General features: G+C 44.6%; 1 protein-coding gene across 1 annotated transcript; it reads right to left on the bottom strand.

Annotated features, from left to right (window-relative positions):
- Positions 1 to 209: 209 nt before the first annotated feature.
- On the bottom strand, positions 210 to 6,268 carry CCR4 (C-C motif chemokine receptor 4). The gene is made up of 2 exons (XM_036332868.1): positions 6,156 to 6,268; positions 210 to 2,703 (listed from the first exon to the last, which is right to left on the bottom strand). The coding sequence occupies exon 2, from the start codon at positions 2,651 to 2,653 to the stop codon at positions 1,568 to 1,570; it is 1,086 nt and encodes a 361-aa protein (XP_036188761.1). The 5' UTR covers positions 2,654 to 2,703; positions 6,156 to 6,268; the 3' UTR covers positions 210 to 1,567.
- Positions 6,269 to 10,455: the final 4,187 nt, after the last annotated feature.

The following is a 10,455-nucleotide window of genomic DNA, read 5'->3' as shown; positions in this document are numbered from 1 at the left end:
CTGATTCCCAAGGGCACTGGAAGAAGAAAGCAACTCCACTCCCCACCCCAAGGGGCGATCTGAACAGCAAACCCTCTGATTCCTCCCCCGGGAGGGACACGTCCATACCATCCTGGGCGTGTGGCTGATGAGGGGAGGATGAGGCAACGGGACCTCAGCAGCTTGGATCCTCATCCACATCAGATCAAACCCGAACATGACCAGGAAAAGAGGCTCTGTGGGACTACGTACACATTTACTTTATTTTATTTTCTTCTATGAAGGCAACATCAACGTACCCTTTTCAAATCACTTTCCTGAAAATAAATCATCTGGAAATGCATTCTTTCTAAATGCAGAGCATGCGATAATGTGTCAACTTACAGAAGCGGTTTGAACCATTCAGTGAATGGTTTGCAAGATAGGCCTTTGTTTCTGGAAGGGTTTTAAGTATCCCTATATTACAATTATGCCCAGACTTTGTTGAAGTCTTTCCATAATTGTGGTTAATTAAGGCTGTGAGTAAGAACAGAGATTTCTCTTCATGGTGCAAAATGACTAATTACATGCTTAAAATTACCTAAGAAATGACTTAACTTTTGAGTCATGCAACATGTAAGAACCAGGGCTAATATTTTAAAAGAGAGGATGACACTTTGCAAAATTTCACTGTTTTTTGACAGTCATTTTTGGTGTCACATCAACAGTAACTTTTAGTTGATTATTCTTGCCTCCCTCGATGGCAGGCACCTCAAAAGAACAAAGGAAGCACCGTCATACCTCAGTGGTTCTTGTTGTTTTTAGTTTTGAAGGCACTGTTTGTAAACAAGTACATGACCGCAAATAAAAGTATCAGGGACTGTGTATTATTTTTAAAATTTGGATGCTCATCTGTTACAATGAAACCAAAACATTGGAATTTCCACAGGTATGTTTGGATTTTTTATTGCCTTGGATTTCATGTTTAGAAATCAGACCATGCTAATGCCTTCATCTCCTTCTACTTGGAATCAGCGTAAAAAGTTCGGCTTCCACTAACAAACAATCCTTTACATTCAAAGAATCAAGATCTCCGTTCATTACTTCGCTATTCATTTCCACATATACCTGGCTTCAGATATGTTATCAGGAAAAAAACCCTGGCACAGCCTGTCAAAGTTTTCTATATTTTTCTGCAAAAGCTAGAAATTCATGGAAGAGCCCATTTCCCTCAGCAGAAAGTAGCAATTTACGCCACCAGTCAATTCTCTTCTCTTCCCTCAGGAGAACCCCATCTGTCCAGGTCAGAAGGGAATGAATGTCTTCCAATGTTGTTTCTCTTTGAAACACTGCTCAGAAATCTCCTCAGGTTAACCGATCGCGCAGGCCAGCCTGCTGCGGGCCGCGTGAACTCTTGCCGCATTGAACTTGTACGTGGCAAGAGGACAGCTGACCGCAGGGCGAGAAGCCCCACTTTCTGCAGTGGATGTACATCTTCTCCCTCACCCTCGCTCAGGGAACTCTTCCTAGGATACAATTGTAGGTAAACTTTTAACTTGGGAAGGATAGTAACTCTGTTTTTTTGTTGGTGGTGGTGCATTTCCATGGTTTACAGCGCGTCATGCAGCTCGTGATCCATGGTGGACTGCGTGTAAGATGAGCTGGGGGCGTCGGGGGAGTAATTCTGGAGGAGGCCGCAGTGTTTGCAGAGCACGAAAGAGCCCCTGCAGGTTTTGAGAAGCTGGATGATGTACTTGCGGAATTTCTCCCCCAGGAAGAAGTAGATGACCGGGTTCAGGCAGCAGTGGACGAAAGCCAGCGTCTCTGTGGCCTGCATGGCGTAGTCCAGGTGCCTCTCCAAGGTGCAGTCCTGGAGCACCTCCAGCTCCACCAGCGTATCCAGGAAGAGCACCACGTTGTACGGCGTCCAGAACCCCAGGAAGAGGACCACCACGGCGAAGATCATCTTCACCGCCTTGTTCTTCTTCTCGTTTTTGCAGTGCTGCAGGGTCCTGATGATCCTGGAGTAGCAAAACAGCATGATCCCCAAGGGGATCACCAGGCCTAGAACGTTGATCTCCAGGGAGCTGAGGACCTTCCACTGCGTGGAGTTGAACGAGTACTTGGTTTTGCAGTGGGTATGGTTGCGCTCTGTGTAGCAAGTGCTGAACAGAAGGCCTGGCAGGGAGATGAAGACAGCCACTGACCACGTGGCCAAGCTGATGATGATCCCGTAAGTCACGGTCCTGGCTCTCAGGGAAAACACCACATGCACGATCGCCAGGTACCTATCGATGCTCATGAGCATGATGAAGAAGATGCCACTGTAAAAGCCTACCAGGTAGATCCAGGAAATAATCTTGCAGAGACCTAGTCCAAAAACCCACTGGTCTGCCGCGTAGTAGGCCCAGAAAGGAAGGGAGAGCACGAAGAGCAGGTCCGAGATGGCAAGGTTGAGCAGGTACACATCCGTCATGGACCTGAGCCGCTTGTACTTGAACAGGACCAGAACCACCATGGAGTTTCCCAGCAGCCCAAACAGAAAGACCAAGGTGTAGAGAGGAGGCAGGAAGAGACCCCCAAATTTCTTGATGCCTTCTTTGGTGCAAGGCTCGGGGAAATTGTCATCATGATAGTAAATGCTGTAGATACTTTCATCCGTGAGGGTGGGGTCTGTTGTATCTGTGACGTTCATTTTCAAATCGACAGGCTCCTAAAGGCAGACCTGAGGCCAACCAGAGGAAGCTAATGAGGGAAGGGCAAACAAGAGCTTGGTAAGAACAAAAGCAAATCAAAACATGGCTGAATGCAGAGAACACCGGCTTCGTATTTTGCCCCAATCGTTCTACATCCTTTCCAACCTGCCCAAGTCGAAGGGCTCAGTTCCTTGGAGGGCAGCGTAGCCAAATGAAATAATCCTGCCCTTCGGAGTCAGGCAGATTCCAGATTCCAGCCCTGCCACTGTTCTTACCCCTCTGCTGAGAACAGAGGGGTTCCCAGTATTTCCCAACGTGCTGAGGACACGTTGCTAAAAGATAGTCTGGGGTTACTGAAATCACGTGCAGGAAGGAAAAGACCAGCAGCTATCCCCAACAGCACTGCACCGAGGGCCTTTCCCACATAAAAAAAGGGAAGAAAAAAAGAGATTTAAAAATCTACCCACGTTGCCCCTTTAGATTGTAACTCCAAAAATTCAGTAATTGCTCAGGTAATCATTAAGCTAAAAGGAAGGCAGGTTGGTCACTTGTCTTTACATATAAAATAATTTTTTTTAATCCTCACCCGAGGACATATTCATTGATCTGCAGAGAGGGGAAGGAAGAGAGAGAGAGAGAGACGTCAATGACTTGCCTCCCATAGAAGCCTTGGCCAGGGATCAAACCCACAACCTAGGTATGTGTCCCAACCTGGAATCGAACCCTCAACTCTTTGGTGGACAGAATGATGCTCCAACCAACTGAGCCACACTGGCCAGGGCTGTATAAAAATTCTAATTCCTCCTGTATACTTGGCACTTTATAGATTTCAAACCATGTTCATTGGTATTGACCACTTAATCCCACTCCAATGCTCCTGTCCCCAGCACCCCACCATCCCAACACAAATCTGGCACTCTAAGCCAATCAAGCATACTGAGCCATGGCGTAGATAACTCATGATAGATTCAGAGAGGTTAAGTGACTTCTGAAGGCCACACAGCTTTGAACAGAACTTACTCTTCAGGCTCCAAGTCCCAGTGATATGCTGGTAAAGGAAGTCTGGGGGTTTTGGAGACGGGAGAGCTCTGATTTATGGTTTTTGCTGGTTTCCATGCATGATGCAAATACTCCCACCATGGCCAAGGTCAAGCTACTGCCTGCCTCACAAAATTCCCGTTTAACAATCAGCTGGTGAGAGTTGGGGCAAGTGGGTTTCATGGTCGCTCTAGAGCAGTGGTTCTCAACCTTCCTAATGCCGCGACCCTTTCATACAGTTCCTCATGTTGTGGTGACCCCCAACCATAAAATTATCTTCGTTGCTACTTCATAACTGTAATTTTGCTACTGTTATGAATCGTCATGTAAATATCTGATATGCAGGATGTATTTTCCTTGTTACAAATTGAACATAATTAAAGCATAGTGATTAATCACAAAAACAATAGGTAATTATATATGTGTTTTCCGATGGTCTTAGGCGACCCCTGTGAAAGGGTCGTTCGACCCCCAAAGGGGTTGCGACCCACAGGTTGAGAACCGCTGCTCTAGAGCATCATCCCAGGTGGGAACATGCCTGGCCTCCCAGGCCTGGGTGGCTAGCCTCCCCCGGCCAGTTTGACACTAACACAACACATCTGTTCTCAAGGCCCCTCGGAAGGTTACAGTACGTAGCTGTGTAAACTGGGGGAAATTTTTGGTCTTTTCATGAAAGCCATATATGAAAATCAATCCTATCAGAATGGGAATTGGTATGACAGATCTAGAAAAGGCACATCAGCCTAAACCGGTTTGGCTCAGTGGACAGAGCGTCAGCCTGCGGACTGAAAGGTCCCAGGTTTGATTCTGGTCAAGGGCATGTACCTTGGTTGCGGGCACATCCCCAGTAGGGAGTGTGCAGGAAGCAGCTGATCGATGTTTCTAACTCTCTATCTCTCTCCCTTCCTCTCTGTAAAAAAAATCAATAAAATATATTTAAAAAGAAAAAAAAAGAAAAGGCACATCAAAGCCAGAAATAATATCTCTATCTCCCCAACTACCGTGTTTCCTCTCTAAATTGGGAGATGAAGAGGTTAAAACCTTCTTAAAGTTACACACATGTTCATGTGTAAATCAGAGCAATTCAGGGATGAGGGCTTTCTGACTCAAGGCCAATTCCCCTGGCTTCCTTCTTTTTTTTTCAATTACAGTTTACATTCAGTATTATTATGTATTAGTGTCAGATGTACAGCATAGTGATTGGACAACCATATACATTACGGAGTGGTTCCCAGTATTTCAAGTACCTGCCTAGCCCCATGCATAGTTATTACAATATTATTGGCTATATTCTTCTTTCTTTCTTATTTTTTTAAAATATATTTTATTGATTTTTTACAGAGAGGAAGGGTGAGAGACAGAGAGTTAGAAACATCAATGAGAAAGAAACATCGATCAGCTGCCTCCTGCACACCTCCCACTGGGGATAAGCCCGCAACCCAGGTACATGCCCTTCACCAGAATCGAACCTGGGACCCTTCAGTCCACAGGCCGTCGCTCTATCCACTGAACCAAACCGGTTAGGGCTCTTTCTTTCTTTTTAAAAAATCACCTGAAGATATGTTTCTATTCATTTGAGAGAGAGACATCAATGTGAGGGAAACATTGATTGGTTGCCTCCCATATGCACCCTAAATGGGGAATCAAACCCATAACCTAGGCATGTGCCCTGACCTGGAATCAAATCCGCAATCTTTTGGTGTACCACTCTCCAACCAACAGAGCCACCTGGCCAGCGCCTCTCACTTCCTTCTTATTGGCACCCTGATGTCTCTTATTAAAACCCTTTTCCCATTGTTCAGTAATTCAGAGCTACGCCCTGCCTCCCACCCTCACCACCACACACCCAAACACCTAAACTCTGTGTTTCTCCAGACAGAGACTTTGATTTACTCCAGCAAACAAAAGCTGAAGACCTGGTGCACTCAGGGTCTCCAGAAAAAAAAAAGTATTAAATGAATAGCAACTCCATTTAAACAATTCTAGTCTTTCTGCACCATTTTACCAGTGAAAATTAAAGAGATACAGTAAAAGAGGCCGAGAAATTAGGAAATTATCATCAGGAGAACACACAAGAGCAAACACCATTGGTAAATGTTTGAAATTCTTCCGTTGCCCCGATTTGTGTGGTCTTTCTTGGCCTGGGAGTCTTCAAAAAAGCGAGAAGCAGAGAAGTTTATATGTCCGATGAACATTGTCTGTGTAGCCTAAGCATGTGGACCTAGGCCAGATGTGAGCAAAAATGAGTACTGATCAGAGGAGGGCTCCGAGGGCGTGGGTCCAGGTAGATCGCGTGTGACCTCCAAGACAGGAGCCACATGTGAGCACGAGACTGACCAAGATGCCCGAGTGATGGGACTGGGTGAGCGGCTGGCAGCTCCCAGCGCCTCCAAAGTCCTCACACCTGTTAGAAACCAGCACCCGGCCTGGAGCCCTGAGCATGGCCCCGTCCACCCCACTTACCTTGCTCTTCTGCACGTGGCTCTGAGGAAGGTCTGCGAGGCTCTGCCAGACTCGCTCCAGAAGCAGCGCTGGGACAGTCGCCTATGAAGGGCACGTGTCTTCCTGTGAGTGCTCTCTCTCACTCTGTGCTGACTTCAAGTGGCCCCCCCCCCTTTTTCTTTTTTTTAACAGAAGAATCAGAAAATGACTCTTAGTCACTTCCCCAAACCGAAAGCTGAGAAAGGTTTATTCTCTGGTAGATTATGGAGAAAAATGAAGTAACTTTTTTAAAAAGACACACATAATAAAAAAATATTTTTGCTATATTCCTAACGTTCCTTTTAGCTGGCTGTCCGCAGTAGAAAGAATCTTTATATTCTGGATCAGGGGCGGATCGTTATTCCCCCCGTCACATCTCCCTTAGCCAGAACTAGGAATCCAGGAGATATCTGGATTTGGACTCAGTGGGCCACCTTCGAGTTCTGAGTCAAGATTCAGCTTAAAAGCAGGTTTCAAGTTTTCAAGTTTGCGGGGGTCAGTGTTCAGGTTTGCAAAGTAATAACGTTACTGCCCTGGAGAAACACTAAATAGGTTTTCCTTCCCTTAAGGATTTCAAACCTACATAATAACACACATACACGCACCCCAAAGGATCACATTTTTCAGTAGTGCCTACTTCGTAGATGGGGAAAAACCGAGAGGGGAGCTGGTGTGCTCAAGGCAAACAGTCAGAGACACAGGCAGGACTAACACCTGCACTCCTGACATTTTCACGGACAACAGCTTCCACTGGCCTGAGTTTCCGAAAGCTGACTTAGACAGGAGCAGGCCAACGAAATACTCCAGGGCAACCCTCCCCCAAACCAAGGCGGTACACAGCCCAGCCCGGCATCCAGGAGGAAAGCAGTAACATGAGACGACAGCGCCCCCTGGTGTTACCAAGCCTTATTCTCAACATCAAAACACACTCATCCCCCCCCCCCCCCCCCCCCCCCCCGCCAGAGCCACACTACCAACCAATCCACAGGGACCAGCATACCTGACATTGGAAGCCATAACTGCCAAGGCCTGCAGGAGGAGCTCAGGGACTCAGCTCTAGAGCGGTGGTGGAAAAGCATCACAAACGGGGTGTCAGACCTGTCACAGATTAAAATGAGAAGGCTGCTAGGCAGGGTCACACACGGGGTTGTATCCAGGGACAGGGTAGCACTGGGTTACAGCAAGCTGGCACTCTAGGAGTCAGCTTATGTATGGCAAGCAGGATGGGGTTAGTTTTCCTGGGTTCTCTGATGATTGGCTAATTTGAATAATTTTGTGTGGATAGTGGCCCCAAATAATGAGAAGCTATCAAGGGAAGTGATTGTGGTATGGACCTAGCTGCTCAAAAGGGAGGAATTGACCCCTGGCCAGTGTTGCTCAGTAGTTAGAGCATTGGTCCCAGCACCAAAGGGTCATGGATTCGATTCCCAGGTAAGGGCACATACCTGGATTGCAGGTTCGATCCCCAGCCTCGGTCTGGACTTGTGGGAGAGGCAAGTAATCGATGTGTTTCTCTCATATCAATGTTTCTCTCTCTTCCTTTAAGTATGTCCTTGGGTGAGGATAAAAAATAACAACAGCAACAACAATACTCCTAGACTCATTTTAAGAACTTAATGCACCTTTGATAACAACCAGCTGAAAAAATAAAATTACTCAATTTCACTTATGAATATATTGATGCAAATGTACTATGTAAAATATTAACAAATTAACCAAAGTTGAAAAATACATACTAGCCAAGTTAGCTCATTTCAGAAATGCGAAGCTGGTTTACTGTTAGAGAACCTATCAATGCAAATCATGACATTAGCAGAATAAATGAGAAAAGCCATCTGAAAGCATTAACTCAGAAAAGCAATCGTGTTGTTGTAAGATGGTTACTAAGTTACTGGGGTGATCACTTCCTAATGTACATAAATGTCTAATCACTAGGTTGTACATCTGAAGCTAAGATAAAATTGTGTGCCAACTATAATTAAAAATAAATTTAAAAAAGGAAAAACAAACAACCTTAGGACATTAAGAACATAAAGGAGGGGGCAGGGGCAGGGACAGGCTGGAGGGGGTCCATGGGGGAAAAAAGGAGGACATATGTAATATTTCAACAATAAATAATTATTTTTTTTAAAAAGAAGAACATAAAGGAATGCCCTCGCTGGATAGTTAGTTCAGTTGGTTAGAGCATCGTCCCCATGCACCATGGTTTCAGGTTCGATCTCTGGCCAGGGCACATACAAGGAGCAATCAGTCAATGCATAAATAAGTGGAAGCACAAATTGATCCCCTGGAAAGGGTCACAGGAACCTTTTCTCTCACCCCCAGCGGTCCAAGGATCACACTTTGAGAATCACTGTTTTCAGGAAATAAAACCTGCCAGCAGATGGCAGCAGGTACGGCAGCATTTTCCAATCTGCGTTGGCCATGATTTAGGAAATACTAGTTATTTTATGATAAACTTATCTCAAAGATAACATTTCTTATTTTAAAATATACAGGAGAATTTCAGCTCACAGCTCAAGCAGTTATTCAAGAACTTTTTCTTTAAAAAAATACTTTTACTGATTTTAGAGAGCAAGAGGGAGAGAAACATCGGTTTGTTGTTCCACTTATTTATGTGTATTCATTGGTTGCTTCTTTTATGTGCTCTGACTGGGTATCCACACTGCAACCCTGGCATATTGGGACGCCACTCTAACCACTGAGCTACCCAGCAGGGCCAAGAGCTTTTCCTTAACATAACCATCATATTTTAGTGTGCAGGAGTGCTCCGGGCCTACGCTCAGTTTGTCACCCAGAATATTAAGAACAGTATATAGCCTTGATCCTGTCATTTTATTAAACCAAACAAACTTTAAATGTTATGCAAACTGGAATTACGACAAGATTGAAACATTTATATAAAAAATAAATGTGTCTAGAATTTAATAAAGCTCACTTTTAAAAAATGTTAAAGATCAGTCTTTTTCCTTTTTCATTATTCAATCTATGAGAGCACAAAGGGGTAGCTCAGCAAAGAAAACTCATATCCACTGGAACTCAGCCTCTAAATGTTGTCTTAAAGCTTCTCAGTGAATGCATTTTTTTCTTCACAGAGAAAAAGTTCTGAATTTCATTTATAAGACATCAAATTTTCATGATGCATATCATGAAAGCTCCTGTAAGGTATGAGATTCAACAATGGAGCAAGATATTAGTAAATATGTATTTCTGAACTAAAACCAACCAAATAAAACAAGAGCAGATTGGGTAACTTGGAAAGCAGTTAGGTATGTAGAATTGAAATATGGTTCAATAATAAAATGTAAAACAGAAGCATGATCAGAACTGAAGTGTTCCAATTTAAAAGTAGTTGTCAATTACCTAGAAGACATTAGAATATCAGTTCCATGAGTGCAATATCAGTTCCTCAACTTTCAGCCCATCCCTGCTCCCTATCATCCCACCCACTGAAGTCAAACTACTGAGCTGAGCTCTAAGGCCCCTCTCCCCTCTGTCAGAACCCATCTGTCTTGCAGGATTTTTGCTCAAAATAAACTGAGTTCCTCTCCATCTATACCTCCCCCCCAGAAATGAGCTCATCAGCCGGGCCAGTGTGGCCCAGTGGTTGAGTGATGACCTAAGGCCCAGGAGGTCACAGTTCAATTCCCACTCAGGGCACACGCCAGGGTTGTAGGCTTGATCCCCAGTGTGGGGTGTGCAGGAGGCAGCCAATCAATGATTCTCTCATCATTGATGTTTCTCTCTCTCTCTCCCCCCCGTCCCTTCCTCTCTAAAATCAATACCAGTATTTTTTTAAAAAAAGAAATGAGCTCATCATATGCCCATTCTTTCCATAAACTGCCCACCCCTTCCAGAATCTCTCCCAGTCCAGAGCCATATCTCTGCAACCATAGCCTTGGGTTTTGAGAATCACTGTCCTGGGCTTGGATTCTCTCTACTTTTGGCGGGCTGTGGCAACTTATCTTAAAAGGTGCATATGAAAAGAAAAATAAGAAAATTACGTGAACAGTATGTTTTTAAAGGTCTAATACAATTTAAGGTGTCATATTAATATTTATTCTGATAAAACTTCTAGAAACTCACAGAACAGCAAACTTCCCCTCCTCAAAAGTTGCCTCCCAGATAACCCCGCCTCTCTCCTGCACTCTTTGACCAGCTTGGAGGAATTTGTTTGGTTTGGTGACATGGAAACCTCAGAATGTTTGGCATCAGCAGGAGCTGAGGTAGAATCCTTGGATCTGTCACTTATTAACTCTGTGTCCGTAAGCAGGTTCCTTTA

This window comes from Myotis myotis, unplaced genomic scaffold (genome assembly GCF_014108235.1).
Source record: "Myotis myotis isolate mMyoMyo1 unplaced genomic scaffold, mMyoMyo1.p scaffold_m19_p_13, whole genome shotgun sequence".
Taxonomy (NCBI): domain Eukaryota; kingdom Metazoa; phylum Chordata; class Mammalia; order Chiroptera; family Vespertilionidae; genus Myotis; species Myotis myotis.
This window is presented reverse-complemented; position numbering and strand designations above follow the sequence as displayed.

Excerpts from the sequence above, each read along its gene's own strand:
- CCR4 (XM_036332868.1), bottom strand. The coding sequence starts at position 2,653 with ATGAACGTCACAGATACAACAGACCCCACCCTCACGGATGAAAGTATC.